Source organism: Equus asinus, chromosome 1, assembly GCF_041296235.1.
Source record: "Equus asinus isolate D_3611 breed Donkey chromosome 1, EquAss-T2T_v2, whole genome shotgun sequence".
Classification (NCBI taxonomy): Eukaryota; Metazoa; Chordata; class Mammalia; order Perissodactyla; family Equidae; genus Equus; species Equus asinus.
The window spans coordinates 189,912,372-189,936,419 of NC_091790.1; the positions used below are offsets into that span (position 1 = coordinate 189,912,372).

At 36.0% G+C, this 24,048-nt stretch overlaps 1 protein-coding gene across 1 annotated transcript in view; it reads right to left on the bottom strand.

Moving 5' to 3' along the window:
- Window positions 1-24,048, bottom strand: part of MTPN (myotrophin) — a 57,196-nt gene that overhangs the window by 11,892 nt on the left and 21,256 nt on the right. The window contains exons 2-3 of the mRNA XM_014839346.3: window positions 9,900-10,013; window positions 8,945-9,028 (exon numbers count right to left, since the gene is read on the bottom strand). Coding sequence (XP_014694832.1) covers window positions 8,945-9,028; window positions 9,900-10,013 — 198 coding nt within the window. The remainder of the gene's footprint in view (window positions 1-8,944; window positions 9,029-9,899; window positions 10,014-24,048) is intronic.

A 24,048-nucleotide genomic window follows, 5' to 3' on the forward strand; every position in this document is an offset into this window, starting at 1 on the left:
GTCTCATAAGGACACTTAAAATGTAAAGGAACAACGAAATCCTTTGTCCTCTCCCTTTAACCACCGAATTAACTCTTAGTTGTTACATTTTCTGTGAAGCCCTCCTGGAATTCCCAGGTAGTTGGCTCCCCCTTCTCCTGTATGCTCCTGCCATGTTGCTGATCATACCTCAAGGCAGAGCTTGGCTCACCCAATATCCAGTGCAACCCCCTTCTTTGCCTCTACAACAGAAGTTGAAAAGAAATTGAGTCCCTAGACTCCCTTAAAAGTACAGGCGGCCGTCTGACACAAATCTGGCCTCTCCCGTGGAAGACTTTCCTTTTCCAACAAAGCTCCAGGAGGAGAGCATCCTTAGCTCTTTCCCCTTCTTCCTGCCCAAAATACAGACATGATGCTGGAGGTTCAGCAGTCATCTTGTAACGGCAGGACTGGGGAAGATGGGGAGAAGGGAGTGGGAATATTGATGACACACTGTAGCCAATTGCTCAGCCTTAGACTGCGTACCCTCAGACATCTTGTTATGAGCCAGTTTCTTGTTTAAATCCCTGTAGTTGGAGTTTCTGTTACAGCTGAATTCCATCTCTCCTATAGCACTTCCTGTAGTCTATAATTGTCTGTTAACAGGCCTGTCTCCCCGAAATTAGGCTGAGCGCCATGAGGTAAGAGGCCTTATTATATTCATCTCTGTACCTTTAACACCTAGGATAATGCTTAGTATACGGTAGGTGCTCAATGAATATTTTGTTAAATAGGTGAAAAGAATTCACATCTGGGTCACAGTGCAGATGACTATTTAGTAACATAAATCTTACCCTTAGTGATCACATGCATCCAAATCAAAAGGAAAAACTACCTTGTCTCCCATCTTGTGTATGTGTGTACCACATACATATTACGATGTTTATCACTGTACTAGAAAGAAAATGGCACAATATTGATTTTGAATTAATTTATATGCATTTTAGCATAGTTTTGAGAAACTGTTTGTAAAGAACTCCATTATCTCATGATTTGGGGCCATGGTAGTATGATAAAATGTTCAGAACCTGAAATTTTCAACAGTTTGAATATATGCTTAATATTACCATTACCAAAGAACTTACTGATACAATTCAATTTTAGAGTCTAGTAAAAACAGTGACATTAAAAAAAAATCATTCAAATATCTACAGTTACACATATTGTGTAATTTTATTCACTGGTGCAGGATTTCACAGCATATTTAAGGCCATACTCAATTTACACATTGATACAGGAGACACAGTAAAGAGAATTTCTGAATACCCCATAGCGTCTAATACAATGCTCAACACAGGTAATGTTATATTCCTTATATTTTTGTAACAGTTTTGAGCTGTTAACATAATATTGCAGATATATCATCTCCTTCTATCTTCACAGCAGCCATGTGAAGTAGGCAGTGCTATCTCTATTTTTATAGAGATTCTTAAGCTCAGAGAGGTTAAGAAACTTGCCCAAAGTCAGTCAGTAAGTTAGAAAACCTAGAGCCTTCTGACTCCAAATCTTGTGTTCTTTGCTATTGTTAGTTAAAAATTACCTATGGTTTCCCCGCTAAACATGTTAGGATGAGACTCAGATTCTACAACTTATTACCTTTAGATATTCTCAACTGTTTTGTGCCTCTTAGAGGAAAATGAAGAACTCCGTACAATTGTACATACTATGTATCATCTGTTGAGCCCTTTCAAGCTAATGAAGATTTTCACAGACATCCAATTCACAAGTCAATTCAACAAATATTTACCAAGTTTCTATTAAGTGCCAGACATACTTCTGGTGAACAGTTTTACTGGAACACAGCCACGGTCATTTGTTTACATGTTGTCTCTGGCTGCTTTTGTGCTACAACGGCACAGCTGAGTAGTTGTAACAGAGACCATGCAGCCTGCAAGGCCTGAAGTATTTATTATCTGGTCCTTTACAGAAAATGTTTGTCATCTCCTATTCTAGGGCATTAAGGTGAATGAGAGACTGGTTTTCTGCATATTTTCACCATCTAGAGGGGACAAAGGAAAGGATCACATAGGCAAATATAATTCAGTGTGGTAAGTACTAAAAACAGAGGGACAGACCATTATCTTCTTTGATCCTCAGAATAATCCTAAAATGTTAATACTATTAATCCCACTGAGTTCAGATGTTAAGTGATCTACTGGCTATTAAGTTTCAGACTAGGCCTGGAATCTCGCTTCCTAACTGCAATGCCCTGCTCCTCCATCTGCACCCCTCCGCCTCTGAACAACGTGCTAACCAGCCACCGGTGAATGACACACATGAAGGCTAGCATTTGCTGACAACTTGTACTTACCTGGTGGGCTAAGCGTTCTTGTTTTAATCTCTTTCACTTTAAAACAAAAAATTGATTCTTATAACCTCAATTAACTCTTGAAAGGCAGGCAGCCACCCCAACTTATTCACCAAACAAAAGACTAACAAATGAAGACACACACGGGCAATGAGACGTATTCTAAATTTCTTTTCATTTTATTTCTTATTTGCAAATAGTGACTATAGCTCACTTTTAGTTGATTTGTTCTCCTGCTACCCCTTGTGAAAATATAATTTTAACGTCTCTCCTGGAGTCATATCTAGCATCACTTCAAGATTTCACAGAAAAATTCATCATGGAAATATGGGGATGGCATGGCATAAAGTATAAATGAGGCTTCAAATCACTTCTCTCCAAAGACACTCAGATATGAAGCTATTACATTATTTATGAGGTGGCAAGTCATAAGTGTTAGATGAAAAAACTTGTCTACATTTGAAACATTTTCATAAAACTTATCTTTCAGGGAGCCTTCACTCTTGGAACAAGTCTCCCCTTTTCTGAGAAATATACCTAAGTTACCTGCATCAATCCTAACTCGTCTTAGTATTTACTGAGAATTTATGATGAGCTCAGTATTGCAGCAAATGACTTGCGCATATGATCTCATTTAACAACTTGACTATACTGACAGGCAGTATAATGTAGTGGTTACAGACAGAGGCTCTGGAACCAAAGTGACTGAGTTTGAATTCTAACTTCCCTTCTTACCGGCTGTGTGATCCTAGCCAAGTTTTCTAACCATTCTGTGCCTCAGTTTCCCCAATGGTAAAATGGGGGATAAAAATCATATCTACTTCATAGTATTACCATGATGATTAAATGAGTTAATATATGCAAAGCACTTAAAGTAGTACTTATACACAGGAAATTAAATGTGAGCTATTTTATCCTCTCATCAACTCTATGCGATAAGTACTGGCCTTGTGTTGCAGAAGAGAAAACTTAGGCTTAGATGTTAAGGACTTGGTCAAAGCCACAAAGCTATTAAGAAGCAGAACTGAGAACTAAACTTGGAGGTGTGTGGTGCCAGAGCACCCGGCACATGTCACTAACAAAAACGATCTAAGGGCATAAAAATGAATGAGCTTACAATGGACATATTTGTGTCCGAGACTTACGAAACATATCAAAAGAATATAACAATTGCTTTTTTCAGTTATTTAGATGGTAAATTTTGTAGCTATGTCAATTCTGGCAGCCCATTTAAGATGCAGTTTCTTTTTAAAATCAATTCAGAAAGGCAGTGCTGAGTTCTGAGGGTCATCTGTCCTAAAAAATTTTGGAAACCAAACTTGCCCATATTAAATGGAACAGAAGTTGGGCATTCCAAGTAATCATAAAATGTGTGCTTGAGCACATTTAAAGCTATTTAGATTTTACTGGGGGTGAGGTAGTAATTCGAGTGAAAAATGTTGGTTCTACCTGCAAGCACACCTACTTGAATATGCTGAGAAGGGCTGACTGCCCCACCCATATCTCTACATATTCGATTCTCAGTTCAAGCAGCAAACTGCACCATAGACACTTGGAGGGTTTGACGATGCTGGTATTTGAGAGGGGTGCTCAAGTTTTACCATTAACGGGCTGCTTGATTCTTTTTCCTAATATAGCACAGATAATTTAGCAAAAACATGAATGTTATCAGCTAACATGGTTTTCCGTATTTTCTTAGCAGACTGATTTTTAGTATTTTTTACTCTCTAGTAATTGTTCATAAGACACTAAACATTTTGACTTACGTTTTTATAAAAGGCAGGCAGTTGAGGAAAGCTTTGTTCTGCATCTCACACATTTACCCTACTCAAACTAGGAGCAGTTAACTTACAGAGTGGTCTCAAACAGCTGAGTCACTACAATCAGCGCTGTGCAATAAGCAGTGGTTACACATTTTTGTTGTAAGGTTTCAGTAGACTGCCTAAGGAGATAAATTCTTTGACAAAGTGTGAAGCAGAGAAAGAATAGAAAACAAAAAAAGCAAAGTTTCCTTTAGACTTTTTCCTCTCAGATACATAGCTGAGAATGCTAAACATCACTAAAAACAAATTAATAACAATTTAAGTATGTTGTCACTTTATTTTCGTAATCTAAGAATAAAACAGTAATTACAATGTTTTAAAACTTTCTTTAACTTTCACTTCACAAGATTTTGATTCTCTCATGCTGGGGTACGACTTTTTCTATTTACTTAAAATAATTCTTTTCTTATAGGCTGTTGTGGTCATTTTCTTTTCTTTTTTTTTTTTTTTTTGAGGAAGATTAGCCCTGAGCTGACATCTGCGGCCAATCCTCCTCTTTTTGCTGAGGAAGACTGGCCCTGAGCTAACATTTGTGCCCATCTTCCTCTATATGTGGGACGCCTGCCATCACATGGCTTGACAAGCAGTGCGTAGGTCCGCACCCGGGATTGGAACTGGCGAACCCCGGGATGCAGAAGACGAATGCGTGAACTTTTAACTGCTGCGCCACTAGGCTGGCCCCGAGTGGTCATTTTTAATAACGTATATACTACGTAAGGGACGGAATGTGAACACACACTAGAGTAAATGCCATAGCTTATGTGTCTACATTCTAAGTACAGTAAACAATCTAAAAGAGTGACCATACAAGTAAACATTGAAATACTTCACCTTTCCCCACAATACCCTACAATGGATTATTTAGAAATGGTTGTCTTCAGGATTAGAGTAAGGATACTCATTAAAATTCCTTTTTATTATATAAATTATAAAGGATTACATAAATTACAAGGATTTTAATAAGTATTGTTATAGAAATTTTTATATTAAATACTATATATACATCTAATTTAAATATTACAGGAAATGTCTAATATGATAGGGTATTAATCCTACAGGCAAACTACTATTATTTCTCTTAGAGAATTGTTTCTTTCTAGAAAGAAACATGCATTGATCTATTTCTTTCATTACTAGCTTACCAATGAAAAGTCAGACCAAATAGCTTTCACCTACAGAAATATCTATGTTCCATTTCTCATAACTGTCCCTGACAGTAATTCTGAAAAGGACTCAAGTAGTAGAAAGAACATGGGCATTTGAGTCAATCTTTGAACAAATCTTGATTCTATTATATTCTGTTTGACTTCAGATAGTTAGTTGTCTGAGACAAATGGTTTCCTTATCCATAAAATGGAGATGACTATACCAGCGTATTTGGGTTGATAGAAACTAAAGGAGATTATACAAACAAAGTGCTGGGTACATATTAAGATTTTCCAGATGTTAGTTTCCTCTTTTGCTATATGGACCATCAAGAATTAAATGTTTTAAATTCCTATTCGTGTCATAAACTTCATCTCCCAGTGCATTAAATTAAAAACAAAACAAACTCGTCCAGTAAGTGATACAGCATATGACACAGAATGTGATTTCAAATATTCTAGCAATCTCCTTTCTTTTGTTTTGCAATTTTTCTTTTTTTCCCTATTAGCTGCGATCATATTGAGTTTTTTAAATTCTCATTTATTTTCACTTTTTTCCTATGCTAATGATGTACCAGTTGGATACTATATTAGAAGTGTCAATGCATCTAGTAAACTTCTTAAACTAAGTACTTTTAAAATTAATTCATAATAGTCTATAAAGATTCTACTTTTGATAAAAGGCAGAACAAATAAGATTTCATAATATAAATATTGATTATAATGTAAAAAAATGCATTAGAATAGCTTATTTTAGCAATTACGGATTTTTGAAAGACCACAATCAATTTCCAAAAAAATCTGGCTAACCAAACTACGGACTAGCTATTAAAGAAGCTTATGTAATAATAAAACCTGGGGCTGGCCCCATGGCCAAGTGGTTAAGTTCGTGTGCTCCACTTAGGCGGCTCAGGGTTTCAGCGGCCTAGGGTTTCACTGGTTCAGATCCTGGGCACGGACATGGCATTCATTGCTCATCAAGCCATGCTGAGGCAGCATCCGCTATGCCACAACTAGAAGGACTCACAACTAAAAATACACAACTATGCACTTGGGGGGCTTTGGGGAAAGAAAGGAAAAATAAAATCTTAAAAAGAAAAATCAAAGTAATTTTGAAAAAGCAGCACTAAATTTTACTATGCTGATTTCATAAAGGTAAAAAAAATCTTTCATCTAAAATAAATAACAGCTCTACATGGTTACAATTGACCAGCCATCTCTGACTGTCACTTAGCCACAAAAATCAAGGCTCAGACATAAAAATCAAGGCTCAGACATAAATAAAAGAATGATATTATAGGCACAAGTAAAAGAAAAAATAAGCTAGTTAAAAGTCAAACAACTCAACTTACAATGAATAATTTAGCAACAGACACACATTTACAGAGACCTTTCTATGATAACATATTAGGGTATAATATACACGCAAATCAATACAGAAGATTTTTTCTCTAACAATGAAACCATATAACCACAAGGTCTCAATGACCTGCAGCATCATGTTTTGGGAATAAGGAATATAGAACAATGGTCTGGGTCCTCTATAGCATAGGAATAATAATTATTGTTTGTTTTGCTTGTCTTACGAGGAAAGACATACTATAAAGAAACTATATATAACTATAACTATATAACTATAACTATAACTATATAAAACTATCTCCATAGTTAGAGATATGCTAAAACGAAAGAGCATGTTTGGGGGCATTTTATTCAGTAAATGACTAGAGCTCCAAGCTAAAAAGGATCCCATGGAGGTTTTTATTTTCAGAGAATAAAACCCTTGGCTGGGTAGAAAAGGTCAGGGAAAGAGGGGGGAAAGAAGAGGAAGGAAGGAATAATTCATTTCTTTGTTTTTATTCTGACTTATGAATTTATTTTCTAATTGAGATATAACTGGCATACAACATTTATTAGTGTAAGGTGTACACCACAATGATTCGATAAACGTATATATTGTGAAACGATTATCACAGTAAGTTTAGCTAGTTAACCTCTATCACCTCACAACTTTGTTTTTCATGTGATGAGAATTTTTAAGATTTACTCTTAGCAACTTTCAAACATACAACACAGTATGGTTAACTGTTTCTTTTATTATACAATAAGCAGATAGGCTGAGACCAGGGGAATTAAGTTGATGCTCAGGAAGAGAGCTGAGAGACAAAAAGAAAGCAGATGCTGGTCACGTGGCTTAAGCCCAGGCTCAAGCTGCGCCTCAACTGTAGAGCTATATGAGTCGACAAGGTCTCTTAACTGTTGAAGCTCATCTGAGCTGGGTTCAGTTACTTGCAGTACAAGTAGTACTAACTAATAAAGTACTGGAATTATATAAATCTTTCATGAACTGTAAATCAATATTTGTAGCTGTGACAACCAGTTTTTAATAGGGTAAGCAAAAATATTCCCCTAGGGATGAAATTACCTGGCGGTTCTCAAAGGTACTTTTAAATCTTTTCATGAGTGTGTGGGAGGGATGGACAGGAAGGAGAAAGACACGACGCCTGGAAATCTTGGTGAGCACATCCTACCAGATTCTGGATCTACTACAGCGGCAACAGTATTTCCATTTATTTTGGCTTTTGGAGAACTACATCATTCTTATCAGTATGGTGTGTAGTATCTAAAAACTACTATTGCTATAAACCAAAAAAACTTCCTCAAATCCCCCAAAATGTGCAAAACCACCATCACCACACATTTAAAGAAATGCAGTAATTGTGTTTAACATGGAGCCATGGGTAAAAAAACTCTAGTTTTAAAAGACCTGAATAAACTGGTTTCAGAACAGTGCCTTTAAAAAGTTGTCAATATAAGTGTTAAGAGACAATGTGCGACCTCCTTTCTCAATTTTCTCAATCTTACTAAAGCTTACTCTATGAAGCATAAAATCCTCTTCAGACTTAGTTATAATAAAAGCTACTATTTACTGAGCATTTATTATGTGTCAGGACTGTGGCAAAATGCTTTATACACATTTATTCATTTAACTTCTATTTCTTTCTTGCTTCTTTTAACAGGGCTTATTTTAAAATCCCAAATGAAATGTTATGAACAGCACTTTCCAGAGTACGGCCATGAAATGATAAGCCTGGGATTAATATTGGTGCCTTATTTTATGAAGATTTCTTGTCTTCCAACATTGTAAAACTCCAAATTTACCAGGATCTCAAGCACATCAAGACAGCAGATGACTTGGAGCGCCCTTACTTAAAGCAAACTGCCTCTAATAACCTTGGTCAGTATGTACTACAGAAAATGAAGCTTACAAATTTCAAGCCAGGGCTACTCAAAGTGTGGTCCATGAAACTGGTACCAGTCTGCAAACTGTTACTAGTCCAGGACAAATTTTCTACATCACTAAGTACAATGCTAGTTCAGCTAATTTGTTTTCTCATAGCAAGATATTCCCAATGAAGGAGATTGTTGATTTATATTCTAGCCCAAGCTCCTTACTCGTCAAGAACTGGTAACAAACAGTTTGTGGACCAGCTATTTTGAATAACATGGTTCTAAATCTCAGTTGTGGATATTGCCTCTAGTTTTCTGTCCTTGATGATACACAAACTTTAAATAGATTAACAAACAAATACTTAGTTTAAACAGTCATCCAGCAATGGAAACAGCAATAAAAATCAAATTCATCTCACCTTTGACAGAAGCAATTTCACACAGGAAACATGGCCTTCATAGACAGCAGACAGAAGAGGGGTAATATGATGTTTATCTGGAGCCTATGAAGTGAAAAACAGATATAAACTAGTGTACCCATTTTTCATTTCTTCTTTCTTTCTAGATCTAATTAAGGAACGCTTGTGACTATTTCAAAATCAGTGTTTACCTATTTGCCTTGCTATACAAAATGACTTCACAGCTCCAAGTTTCTAGTCGCCTGGAAAGCTGCCAGAGGCCCAAGCCGATAAGCATGTTCTCCCTGGGAACCAGAGGGAGCAAGGATTTGACCCCAGTCAAATCTTGGCTCTGCCACTTACTGTGTGACTAGTTACTTAACCTCTCTGAGCCTTAACTCCACACTATTGTAGAAATGCCAATGAGGTCCAGGAAGGGAAGAGAGGGTAGAATATAGCCAATGAAGAGGTAAAAGACTGCCAGAACTGGACCAGGTGACATGGTGTCCTGTGAAATGTAAAAAGTTCATCTCACTTGCTATCATAGTTACTTAAACATTTTTCCAAAACTCTGAAATGCAGAAGCCATAAAAGCCAAGAGTCAGGAGATGACTACTCCTGTCTGACCACTTGCCTACTGACTTTTGTCCAAAAATCCAGTTTAGATTTGTCATATTGACTGCAGAGTCCTATGCTCCATTGAGTGATAGCCATCTGCTACCTATAGATAGTGCTAACTCTCAAGTTGGTTTAGAACTTGAAATGGAAACTTCCTAACCTACAGTTTAAAAAAGTCAGTTTGTTCTGCTTATTTAAAAAAATCTGAACTATCTATTTCTAAGTTACAGGAAATTTAGTATAATTTCAGACTGTTGTCTTATTTAAAATGAGCTTTTATTTTACAAATCTATTAGAAAACAATTACCCAAAGCATCCACTAGAAATTTTTTCTAGAATGACAATGTTTTTTACATACATTAATATCTGCTCCTTTCAGGAGCAGAAATTCCAGGATTTCAAGCTGCCCACAATCTGCTGCATAATGAAGAGGCTTCCTTCCACCTTCTAGTGTCCGGTTGACATCTTCTCCCTAATAAGAGAAGCCAAGGGAAAAGAACATTTATATAGATGGTAGACTGAAGGTGGGAAATGAGACACCTGATATTTTTACTTTCTTAAAGTCTTAAGAGTTTCATGAAACAATTACCATTTCTTGCAAAGTGAAATAAGTAACCAAGAACTTGAAATTAGATTCTGGACAATAGTTAGCACACAGTATGATAGTAATTCAAATCATGATTAGTCAAGCTGAAAAACGATACACAATAATGCTAAATGTAATGAAATACATTACTGTGCTCTATTTCTAAGGAGTTCAATCAGCACAATGTCAAGAAGTGGCCACAAAAGACTGGTGAGCTCAAATACTGAGATTTTACGGAGATCATATGACATATATTTTCATTCTTTAAAGAAAGCATCACTACTTTGATGGAGGTAGACATCACCACATAGTAATCAGTACCAGCTATGAAGAATTTATTTCATACATTCACTCATTAAACTTTTGCCAAAGCACTATTGTATGGCAGGCACTATGCATAGAAGGCACAATGGTGAGCAAAATCAGACATGGCTTCTGATTGCATGCAGCTCACCATCTAGTGTGGGGAGGCAGATAATCAAATAATAAACATGATTAAACATATAATTTCAAAATATAACTGCTATAAAGGAAAGGAACTCAGTACTATACAAATACTTATCAGAAGAACATGATTACCTTGTTGATGGATAAGGGGGTAGGTATGGTCAGAAAATAAACTTAAGACCTCAAAAAATAGTTCTCATTCATTGAGGATTAACAGAGATTCTAACAATAACAAATACAACTACCCTCTCTACTGACCAGCGACTACAGGTTTGGGACTGTGCTACACACAGTATCTCTAATCTTTAAATCGTCCTAAAAGGAGAAAATCGCCATTTAATGTATGAAAAGTCTGAAGCTGAAAGAGGTTAACTAACTTTTTAATGTGGCTTAGTAAAAGAATAGAGATCTAAACCCATTCTGTTTCTATACCACCACGTTGCTTCCAATTCAGTATTCACCCCTTCTTTAAGGAAAGTTCAAATTTTACAGAGCAGCAAAATATCTGAAACAATTTATTTTCTCAACTATTATATTATTCACTTATCTTGGCTTGGTCAACTATCCTGAATCAAGATGTTCAGAGCCCTTCATTTGGCCATTACGAGCTGTTCTTTCAAATGTAATCTATATGGATATAGAAGGAAGGTGTATAACATGCTCAAGATCACTGGAGACTGGGTTAGAGCTCCAACTCTATCACTTAGTTATGGGACCTTAGACTACTTACTTTCTAAATCTTAGCTTCCTTATCTGTAAAATGGGAATATAAATAGTTATACCTCACTTTAGAACTTGAAAAGGAAACTTCCTAACCTACAGTTTAAAAAAGTCAGTTTGTTCTGCTTATTTAAAAAAATCTCAACTATATATTTCTAAGTTACAGGAAATTTAGTATAATTTTAGACTGTTTTCTTAGTATATGTTACTATATGTAACATAGTACCCGACACAGGATAAAATATTTAATAAAGGTTAACTATTATTTCTGTGGATTTCTTATGCTGGCTTATACTGGTTCTAAACAGCTATCCAAAATAGGCTTAAGGCAGGTTTTTGCACAACAGCTGAAATAAAGATACAATTTAATGACAAATTTACATAGTAAGGGTGATTTGGTGTACTACCTTAGTCTTTATTCACAAGTGCATAAATGTGAGTCTTTGAGGGGAAGAGAGAGATTGCTTAAACAATTCACAGACAAAACTAGTTTTCCTTTCATTTTTAATATTAACTAGAGAGGATTAACTGGATAAGTCTGTTCAGTGAAGCAAAGCAAAGAATTACCTGTAGTAAGTAATCTATAAGATTATCAAAAAGATATTTTCCTGAATCAAAATATGTGACATCTTCCTTCCCTACTTCGTAGGAGCATGCAAAATGCATAGGAAATGGAGCTGTTGTAAATTTAAACTTTCTCCTTTATCCCTGCAGACATTGCCTTCACAATTCTTATTTTAGCAGACAAAAAATGACAATACTGGAAAGGCTTTGTGTGACTGACAAGAAAGAAGGAATCCTCTTCTTCAGGGCCTTAGCAAAAGCAGTACTGTAGAGAAATTTATAATACTAAATGCCTGTGCTGGAAAAGCAGAAAGGACTCAATGATCTTTGTACATTCCACCTTAAACTAGGGGAAAAAAAGGTATATAGAAATTTCTGTACCTTCTGCTCAATTTTGCTGTGAACCTAAAAATGCTCTAAAAAATAAAGTCTATTTTTAAAAAGCAAATTAAATCCAAAGTAACAGGAGGAAAGAATAAAAATCAGAGCAGGAACCAATGAAATAAGGAAAACAGAGAAATCAAAAGCTGATTCTTCAAGATCAATACAACTGATAAATCTCTAGCCAGGGTGATCAGAAAAAAAGTGAAAACACAAAGTGCTAATATGAAACTTTACAGAGTACCTTGCCACAAAGAAACTCATAGGCCCCAGATGGCTGCACTGATAAATTTTACCAAACATTTAAGAGAAAAGAATAATTCCATTCTACACACTCTTTCAGAAAATGGGAAGCATCTCAACTCAATCTATGAGGTCAGCATTACTCTGATTCTAAAGTGAGACAAAGATCTTACAAAAACAACACACAGGCTAATATCCCTCTGAACACAAATTCTAAATGATATTTTAGCAAACTGAATGCAACAATATATAAAAAGGATAATATACCATGACTAAGTGTGGTTTATCCCAGGAATACAAAGTTCGTTAAATATTTAAAAAGTCAGTCAACACAATTCACATTTTAACAAACTAAAAAAGAAAAACCATATGATCATCTCATTAGATGAAAGAGCATCTGACAAAATCCAACATCCATTCCGATAGAAACTCAGCAAATTAGGAAAAGAAGGAAACTTCCTTGGCCTAATACGGGGCTTCTACGAAAAAACAACTAATGTCACACTTAATTGGTGACACCGTGAATGTTTTTCCTCTAAAAGTCAGAAACAAGACAAGATGTCTCTGTTCTTACCACTTCTATTCAACATTGTACTGGAGGTTCTAACCAGTGCAATTAGGCAGGAAAAAAACAAACCAATTTTAAAAGGAAGAAGTAAAACTGTCTTTATTTGCAGATGACATGATCATCTATGTAGGAAATCCTACCAAAAAACTACTAGAACTGTATAATACGTAATTTTAGCAATGTTGCAAGACAAAAGGTCAATATATACAATCAATTGCATTTTTATACACTAGCAATGAATAACTGAAAATCAAAATTAAAAATATTTACAATAGCATCCAAGGATATGAAATACTTTGTGATAAATCTAACAAAAATACGAAATACCTATACACTAAAAACTACTAAAAATGTTGAGAGAAATTAGAGAGGTCCTAAATAAATGGAAAGATACACCACCTTTGTGGGCTGGAACACTTAATATTGTAAAGGTGTCAATTCTCTCCAAATTGACATATAGACTCAATGTAATACCAGTCAAAACCCCAGCAGGCTTTTTGGGAAATTGACAAACGGACCCTAAATTTCATATGGAAACGCGAACAATCTAGAATAGCCAAAACAACCGTGAAAAAGAATAACAAGCTAGAGGGCTAACACTACCTGATTTCAAGAATTACTAAAAACTGCAGTAATCAAGAAAGCACGTTATTGGCGTAAAATTATAAAATATGCAAATTAATTTATAGTGCTAGAAAGCAGATCAATGGTTGCCTTGAAGGAGGGCAGTGGGAGTGACAACAGGAAGGAGGGATTACAAATAGGCACTTGGGGGTAATGGATATGTTGTTCAGTGTCTTGATTGTGGTCTCACAGGTATATAGATGTCAAAACTTATCAAATTGTACACCTTAAACATCTGCAGTTTGTTGTAGTTCAATTATACCTCAATAACATAGATTTTCCTGACATCATATCTTTGTGGTTCTATCCTTACGAGATGCTAACAAATCAGTATTTGAGGTAGGATGAGGGCAGGGGTGACTAACAGTACCTTCATGAGAGACTTAGAGAGCAAAAGCTATTTGAGGTCAAGTTCCTTCACTGTTAGTGCTGAAGGGAAAGCTCTTGACTTCTATATCCAGTAACTCAACTAACTACATGGAATAAGATGTTTTAAAGTGGGATAAGAGAGGATCAACGTGACCCCTACTAGCTGGGTGGGCTTCAGAGATCAAAACCATTGTCTGGATTTCTGAAAAAATCTAAGTGGTATCCCAACTTCTAGCCTCATTTCGCCTACTCCATTCTTTACTCTGCAGCTACAGCATCTTCTAAACACAAAACATGATCACATCATTCCCTGTTTAAAAGTACTCTGATGATTACCCATTGCTCCTGGAGAATAAAGTCTGAACAACTTCACACAGTTTAGAAGATTTGGAGTGATGTCCCCAGTGACTACCTTTCCTGTTTCAATTCTCACAGCATTCCTCCCTCATGTCCTCTGTTTAGTTAGTTACTAACCCTTCAGAAACAAGCTTTAATAAAACTTCCCCTGCAAAGTCACCTCTAACCCCCTCAACTTCGAGTAATGTGAGCCTCACACATGTGCCCAAAGCCCCTTTTATTTCTCTGTGTCATAACACTTATCACACTCTTACTTACTTTTGCATCTCCAATGCCTAGTATAGTTTCTGACACATACTAAACATTGATATAATAGAAGCTTTTTGATTGAACAAACAGTAAAGTTGCTCAAACAACAGACTTGGAAGCAAGTCATAATGACATCTTCCATTTCAAACACACACTGATAATGCATTAGTTATCTACTAAGAACAGCAATAACTTGAGATCAGTGGTGTGTTTACCAATGAAGGGGGTTTGATTGAATTGAATGACAATTTCACCAGGTTTTTAGCAGTCTGGATAGGTGGTAACTTCTGTAGTGGTAGTGAAATAGGGAAGTAAGACAGTGCTGTATCTAGTTCCTTTCTCCCCATACTCCAGGCTTCAGGGACATCACTGGAGAGGAAGCCAGCCACTTATTCTGTAATCTTGATTCTAATTTCATGAAATATCACCATTACAGAGAAAAAAAATCTAATGCTAATTTTATCTCCCCAGTCCTGTGGATAGAGGAGAGAGGCGCACAATCTCAATAGCTCCCTTAGCACTACACGGTAAGCTTACCATGTTTTCCTTTCTCTCTTGCTCTTCCACTTTCCAGAGACTATTTTAAATCTCTTCCCTTTTTACACACCTTAGACTTCTCTATCTCCTCCTTCCCTTTCGCTCTCAGCAGATAACCTCATATGCTTCTTTACTTCAGACATGAACTCCCTCAGGAACTTACCACCATACCTTCCAGCAACTGACAAATCCTCTTCTCCTATCTAAAGCCAATCCCTCACCTATGTTTTGCATATCATCCTTTCTTGTTTTCTTAGAAGTTACTCCTTTGTTTATCCCTTTTCTTGCCTGTGTTTTCACCTCTACAGCTCTACTCGCTCCTTCTCATCAGCATACACCATTAACAACTCTTCCACTAAAAAAAGCAAACAGCAACACAAAAACTTCTCCTTAGACTCAACTCTATTGTTTAGTTACTATTCTCTCTCTTCCCTTTCATTGCTAAACTTTCCAAAAGCATTGTCTACATTTATATTCAATTTCTCACCTTCCATTCTAATCTGGCTTCCACCCTCAACACTGTTATCATAACCATTTTTGCTTGAGGTTAATGACCTCCATGTTGCAAAATGCAAAGGTTATCCGGTTATCTCTTAGTCCTCACCTTAACTGACTTCCCAATAGTGACAAAGGTGATCACTCGTTTGTGTTTTAAACATTCTCTCTCGGCTTTAGTGACACCAGATTATTGTAGTTTTCCTCCTACCTCTCTGATTACTGCTTCGCTATTTCCTTTCCGGACTCATTCACTTCCACCAGAAGTTTAAAATAAATTTTTGGAATCTTGGCTATCAGATTGTCATCATATATAATTCAAAGTTGATAAATATGGTTATCCTTATACAGTCCTGTAATAATATCGATATAGAAATACATTGATTATAGAACTTCTGGGGGATAATACTTCCTTAGAGATAAAGTTTATATGTTTTAAAAGATATCATCGTGCAGTAGTATCATGTGTCACAGTTGGGCAGCAAGAACATTTTTGCCATGGTATGTGTGTAAATAATCAGGTAGGTCACAAATAACTCTGCACACAGCTTCTATTTACCATATACAGTCAAAGTAAAGCAGGTTGAAAACCTAACTTGTCATCATATCCTGGCTAGTCTAGCTTCACCTTTCCCTTTTAACAAGAATAATTTATCCAGGTTCATTTCACTCTCCTTTGTTTCACTGCAACATGAAGCCTGTTGGTTTTAAACACATAACATATTTTTAATATATTAAAATTGTTATTTTTACCATTTTTCTTGTAAGTTGTTTTGAACGATTCTCATTTTCTCTAAATATTGTATATTCCAGATATGTAATATATGTCATATTACAGATATGAAATAACACTATTACATAATATTTTCTGGTGAGTAGTTTAAATTAAATACACTCTATCCAGAACCACTATAATGACCACGAAATGCTTTAGGATAGGTTGACTCCCGGTGCTTCTCAATAAGAAGGGGGTTTTAGATTATGGTGGGAAGGAGAAAGTCTGTGTGAAATTCTACATCAAATGGAATCCAAGAAGGGTCTTAAGATTACTCTATATTCTAACAACTCAAGATTAGCATCTTCAGGTCTTCCCTGGTCCTAATAAGAATTATTCTTAGGGAAAAAAAATAAAACGAGTAATAACGCATGGCTAGTTTACATCAATAAGTTGGTGAATTCTATGTTGGGAGGAGAACCTAATTACCTAATTATTATAATATTATTTATTCCAATGCCAAAGCATGACATTTTAGGGCTAGACACTGGACAGGTTTTTCAACCTTTTGAAAATTAAATGACATTATTGGATATTGAGAAAGCTAGCCATGTTTCATTTCTCAAGTACCTTTTTTCTAAACAACCAAGAGCCTCAGCTATACTGATAAAGTCTCTTATTTGACTAGAAAGTTATTGGCATAACAGTCTACTTCTACCTTTAACATCAACAAATCAGCTAGTATTAATGAGAAATGACGGTCCTAGCCTTGTGCTAGGGACACCAAGGATACAAAAAAGTGGAATTGTGGGTCTCTGCCCGCAAGAACTTTATTCTTCACTGATAAACTAACTTGACAAAATATGTATTAATTGTATTACTCACTCACAAAAACATAAAATAGTCTGCGACACTAATTCTCTACTGAGTCCTTCTCAAACTTCTCCACTGAAGTGCTTCAATAGGAAAGGAGAGAATACATGCTTCCCTGAGTCTGAAAGCAGAATCCTAAACAGCCAAACTAAAAATTCATACAAATATATCTGCACGAATATGCATACATCATATGTACATACGAACATATATGTGTTGTTTGTTTTACTATAACAGCCACAACCCCAAATCCACAGCTTTTGTTCCTCCCTCCTCCCTGTTCACGGATGCTTCAGGAATTTGGGCCATGTTACTCCAGGGTTTTGAGTAACTCCTTAGAAGACAGGTGACTATTAAAGAGCACAAGATTCTAAAACCCAATTCAGTCTCAACTGTTTCTGATGTTGTGGATATAGTACAATAACTGATTCTGTACCTTTCCTCTTGAGATCTACAGACCACTAGGCAATTCATGAACAGATTTTTAAAGAGTCTACAAATTCTTTTGCGTGTGTACACAATTTTCTAGGTAGAGTCCACGTCACTTTTCATCAGATTCTCAAAGAAGGCCAGGACCGCTGAGAAGTTAGGAGCCCCTTCCTCTATTAGAATGCATTACCTAGCTATCTAAACCTCTCCTATCTTTCACGGCCTACTTAAAGTTCTACTTTTATGAAGAGAAGTGGTATTAAATAGTGCAAAGAACACCAGACAGAAGCCTTCATCTCTAGTTACCTCTGCTACTGCTCACAATGGGGAAGTAGCAAGCTTGGTAGGCCAGTTTCCTCACTGGAAAATCAGTGGTTGGAGTAGATGTCCTCCAAAGTCTGTTTTTAGTTAGTTTTCGTGCTTTTTACTTTTATGGGTTAAAGGTATCTGGTGATCATGTCAATTTACAATTGCTCCCCCCACCCCTTTTACATTCTAGACTGAGAAAATAGGGTTTCCTGTACTTTCTAGCTATGAAAATAAAGTAGCTCAAAAGCTTAGATGCTGAAAATGGCGACTACAGGACACAGCTTTCCACATAAGATGGATCAAGCAAGAAGATTTAGTATAAGAACATGAACAAAGTAAAATAATTATACATTTCTAAGTCAAAATATTTTTTTCTTTTAAATCTATTATTACTTCGAGTTGTTTTACTAACATGGATTTAAAAAGATAAAGAAACACGTATTAGACACACTACTTACAATTAGATTAAATTCAACAAACATTTACTGAACCTACCATGAGTCAGGCACTGTGCTACTTGCTTGCAATAAAATAAGAAGGGCTGGCCCTGACTCCAAGAATCTGCTGCCTTTCTGGGAAGCAAACATGCAAATAAACGAAAGCCATTTAGTTGAGTCCTATAAGATACAGAGGAGCCTCAATGAAGTGAATGCTCAACAACTTAATTGCTGGGAATTTATCTTTTATTGCAATTTAGCTTTTCATGTATTTATATTCTGTGTTAATTACATTTTAAGTCTTTAAGGGTCAGAGACTACATCTTACACTTGTTTTATTTCACCACTATGCCAAATACGGTACTTTTAAACCTCAATAATACTTTGTTGTGATTGCTGATTATGAAATCATATTATAGAATGCTAAATTAAGAAACTATAGTATTCAATAAGGTGTCTACTGCTTTGGAGAGTGTGGGCATATGCATACATGTGTACGTGAGAGAATTTGCTTAGAGAAATGAAAATACATTATGGTGTATGGAATTCCCATAGGCCAAGTGGAAATCCAGGAGGTGCTATTTGGAAAGTATCTACCACACAGCATTTTTGTGAGCCTTTACTGAAATAATGTAAGGTGCCTGGCATATAGGAAGCACTCAACAAATGGCAACTGCTATTATTAATATTATTAGGGGCCTCAACAGGTCTCACTTGAATCTTTCTACCCAATTTCTCCACCTTCAACAATTCAACAAATGTAAATTAAGTAAATCAATATTCCTAAAGAGTAACACTGATCATGCCACTTCCTCACCTAAAACATTTCAACTGCTCACTTAAAACATTTCAACTGCTCTTGAACAGAAAATCCTCATCTTGACACTCAAGTCATCTTCAATTCAACACCAACTTAACCATCCCGGGCTTTCACTCTCATACATACACTGCTCCCAACACACCAGCGCCTTCCCACTTCTGGGAAACCTCATGTTGTTGCCTTTCTTTGCCATCATCATCCCACTTCCATTCATGTCTTGATCTAGTGAAATTCCACTTACCCCTCAAGATCTATTTTCTCTATAAAACTTTTACCTGATACTTTTCCCCCTGATACTCTTGATAGGTAATTCCCTCCTTTTAATCCTCACAGTTCTTGTTTATATGTCTCTTACTACATTTACCTTTATTTAATTACATATTTAGTATTTACGTACTTCAATGAAAACTCCATTAAAGGGCAATGCCTTATTTATATATATCGGTGACTTGTGCATAACAGTCCAACTTAATGAATTAGTGCAGTCATTTATACTTTGTCACATCTTTGTCACACTACGTAACCTGCTGCTTACCAAAACAACTACCACTTCACAAAGAGGCATTTAAAAACATTATCAGAGTGTTTGAAAGTCAAAGAATCTTCAGTGTTGGAAAGAACTGTAAATGTCATCTAATTCAACCACTCATTCTGTGTTTGAATCCTTGCTTGTGCCCAACCTACAATTGAAACTCTCTAATAAAATGCAACTCAAGACCGTACTGATCGGTCCATTCCTGCTTTAAATGCTGGAAAATTCACAGTTTACTGATTCTGGTTCTATCCCTTGAGGACACATGGAACAAGCAGTCCCTATTTTCACATTATATTATTAATTGTGCTTAGCAGTCACATCATACTATAACTAAAATAAAATCTTTTCCATATGATTTGCTGTTATCCTGAACTTCAGTTACTGATTTTCTGAGTATACAAGTAGGGCCATTATATTAATTGCTATTAAATTTCATCTTATAATGGTCATTTTATTTTTCCAGGCTGCCAAGTTCCTTCTAGATTCTTATTAAAAGGAATTTGTAACTCCTCATCCTTCCCACCCTCCAGTTGTACCTGACCTATCTTCACTATGGTTATCCAAGACACTTACTAAAATAGTAAATAAGAAAAGACTTAGGAATGAGCCCCATCAGTGTTCAGGAAACTTCCTTCAGTTCAATACATAAAGACATAGGTAGTAAGTTTGGGTACTACCATTCAAACAGTCTTGAATCCAGTTCATTACACTCTCCTCCAACCAGCCTTTCCCATCATTTCCCCAAGCATATCATTGAAACATCCAAATTTCAATGAAATGTTTGAGATTTCCTTTATCTAACAGTCTAGGAACTGCCAAAAAAGGAAATTAATATAGCAGGACTTATTTCTAAGTGATCCCTTCATAAATGTTACACACAACCCCATCGCTACCACACAGACACACACACTTAAAATATAAGACATTCATTAAATTAGATTTGGAAAATAAGAGATGTTTCTCCTAGTGAGTCCTGCCATCCAAAACACAATGATTATTACTACTTTGCTGTACGTCTGTTTAATTTTTTCTACGAAAGTAGTTACTTAAAGTTATAATCACACTATTTACATAACATATGAGATATCTTGCTATCATTCTTGAAAGCTACACAATATTCTGTTAAGTAGATATACCAGTTTACTTAAGTATTCTCCTAACTCTGGACATGTAGATTAATACCAAGTACCCTGTAACATTAAAGTTCTTATTTTATAGAGCATAATATCATATTTCATCAATTTCAAAGCACACAGTTTCCTGTGTTTTAACATCTCTGAAATTGTCACAAAATAGAAAAAAAAAAATCTTACCACTTTGCCTTGGTGAGCGGGAAAGGGTATTTAAGGCTTGATTACGTGCTTCGTAAAAACACTAACAGTCATTGCATATGCCTGTCTTTGCAACAAAAACTAATACGTGACTGGATCAAGATGCTAGAATGTGAAGTACAGAATTGGATTATGCTGAATTTGGAGAACATAAAATGGTGAAATTCACTGAAACCAATACTGCCAATATTATTCTCATGAAAATTGGGTGAGTGTGGCATCAATTAATATTAGTTCAGAAATTAAATATTATTATAGAAATTTCATATTTTTAACAATGTAATGAAGATATTAAAAAAATTAAAACCAAGAGGAACACATTAAACCCTAAAGCTAATACTACATGTTTGGAAGTTCTGACCTCATCTGAATTGTGTCCACAAACTGAAAAGGAAAGCAAACTGACCTCCAGTATAAGTAATATATGCTCAGGGAAACATTCCCTGCTATGCCTGTCCCAACGCGTGTGAAAACAAATAGAGAAAGACAACTCAAAAAAGCTCAGAAAACCAAGTGTATTGGCCAACTACTTGTATATTCATTAAGCTTGGTGTTACCGAAGGATGCCCTTGTATCTATTTATACATTACCATATGGTACTGCTACTGCAGTAAAGATATACATACTCCATCACCATTCTATCCTTCTTCTTTGGCAAAAAATTCTGACTTTATTAAGGCTGGCAATGTGCCCAGCTACCACACATTTCCCAGCAACTCAGTACCTAGGGGTGCCAACAGGTGAGAGCCCAAGTTGAATGGAGACTTTAGGATCGACTGGAAGGTATACTTCTCCCCTTATTCCTGTTTGAATATAAGGGTGGTAGCTGAAACCCCAGCAACTCTTTTGGACAATGAAGTGACCGTGAGGATGGGAGTGATTCACAAAGGATTGGAGGAGCATAAAGAGAGGAGGACCTTGAGTACCTTATACCATGGAGCCACCACACCAGCCGTAGATTGCCTACTTCTTGATTTCTTTTACAAGAGAGAAAAATAAACCCGTCTCTTACTCAGTCATTTATTCCCTTTGGGAAACAGTTATAAGATAAAAAGTTTCTTCTCCCTCACTGTTCTTCTTAGCTGCAGAATCTGCTTCCATCACAGGAAAAAAGTGATCCACCATTTCTTTACCCACAAAGGATCAACCACCTTACGCGGAGAGTCATAGAGAAACCTAAGGCACATTCCTGCTTGAAGCTAGAACTTTTTATATAGTGTATTAGAACTAGGCAATAGAGAATATGAAAGATCTCACATCAGGCCAACAAAGCACCAAGAAACTAGAATTCTTCTAGTACATAAGCAGGTGTTAAGTGTGGTCATAAGCAATCCTCACAGCCTATCTGTTTACACATCCTGAATCTGGATAGCTTTCCTCCTTTAAAGGATAAATAACAGAAGAGAAACAATGTGGGGTGTCTGAAAACTAATCATATAGCAAAAGAAAGAAATATCATGCTAAAAACTCAAGAAACTTTAATTTCAAAAAGCATGTAATCAAAATAGTATCCAAAAGACATGTTTCTATGAAAAACAGATGTTAAGAAGAAAACAGGCTAACATGCAAAGTGAACAAACTGCGATGTAGCTACGCTGATAGGAAAAGGAAGCTGGCTGAGAAAGTGAAATAGAGCAAGGAAATTAAAACTGCAATTGCAAAACTAAATTCTGCACCAAAGTCAGCAGAGTTAGGTAACACTCCTCAAATTTAAAAAACTCAATCAAATAAAGAATTGAGACCAAGCTTAAAAATTCTCCCAGGACACTGAAGTGATAAACAAAGAAATGAAAATGATTAAAAAAAAAAAAAAGATGATTCGTATAATGAGTGTAAAGTTCAAACTTATAAATACATAGCCAGAACAAAGCAAACTGAAATAGGTATAAAAGTAAATGGTTTTTTTTGAGCTCAAGAAAGACCTGAGGGCCAGCCCTGGTGGCCTAGTGGTTGGTGTGCTCTGCTTTGGTGGCCCAGGTTAGCTTCCCCAGCATGGACCTAACCTGAGTCCACTCGTCTGTCAGTGGCCACACTGTGGTGGCAGCTCACATACAAAAAGCGGAAGCTTGGCAGCAGATGTTAGCTCAGGGTGAATTTTCCTCAGGAAAAAAAAAACTTCTTAAAAAAGGGAAAGACCTGAGACAGCAGATCATAAAAGCTCATTGTATTACAGACAAAATTCAACAGATTCCCCCATTAACATAGCTTTACAATTTGTTTTAAGGGATAAAACCAAAAAAGTAAAAAACATATCAACACTAAAGAAAATTAAACTAGCCTAGTCTCTTATTTTTGACCTCTCTATAACACTGAATTCCCCAGGACGAGAGAGAGAAACTATCTATAGTAATGATATCTGGAGAGGGTATGGGGATCAGGTATAAGCCTCTGAGGACAGTTACTGACACTCATACTAATTGGAGCTGTGTGAGGCGTCCTTTAAACACGTTGGAGGTAGGCAGAAGATTAAGAATCTCTGATCCACAGTTTGGAGAGAATAAATTATGACTCATGCATTCCACAGCAAACAAATCAACATTCATGTGTAAAGGTAGTCTTGGGTATCAGCAAATCAGAAAACATACCATCAATCCTCCCTTAAAGGTGGGAGTTGGAGGTGAGGAGCACCTTAAGACTTCTAGTGCAGCAATTCTTCAACATTTTAATCTCAGGAGCCCAAAGAATTCTTTGTTTATATGGGTTATATCTATGGGTATTTACCAAGTTAGAAATTAAGGTACAAAACCTTTCAAATATTTATTCATTCAGAAGTAACAAAAAGAAATACATTACATGTTAAGATAAATGAGATTTTTAAAAATAAAAAATAACTATATTTCCACCCTCCAAAAGTGAGAAGGGCGGCATTGTATTACAGTTTTTGCAAATCCCTTAGATGTTTGTTTTAATAGAAGACA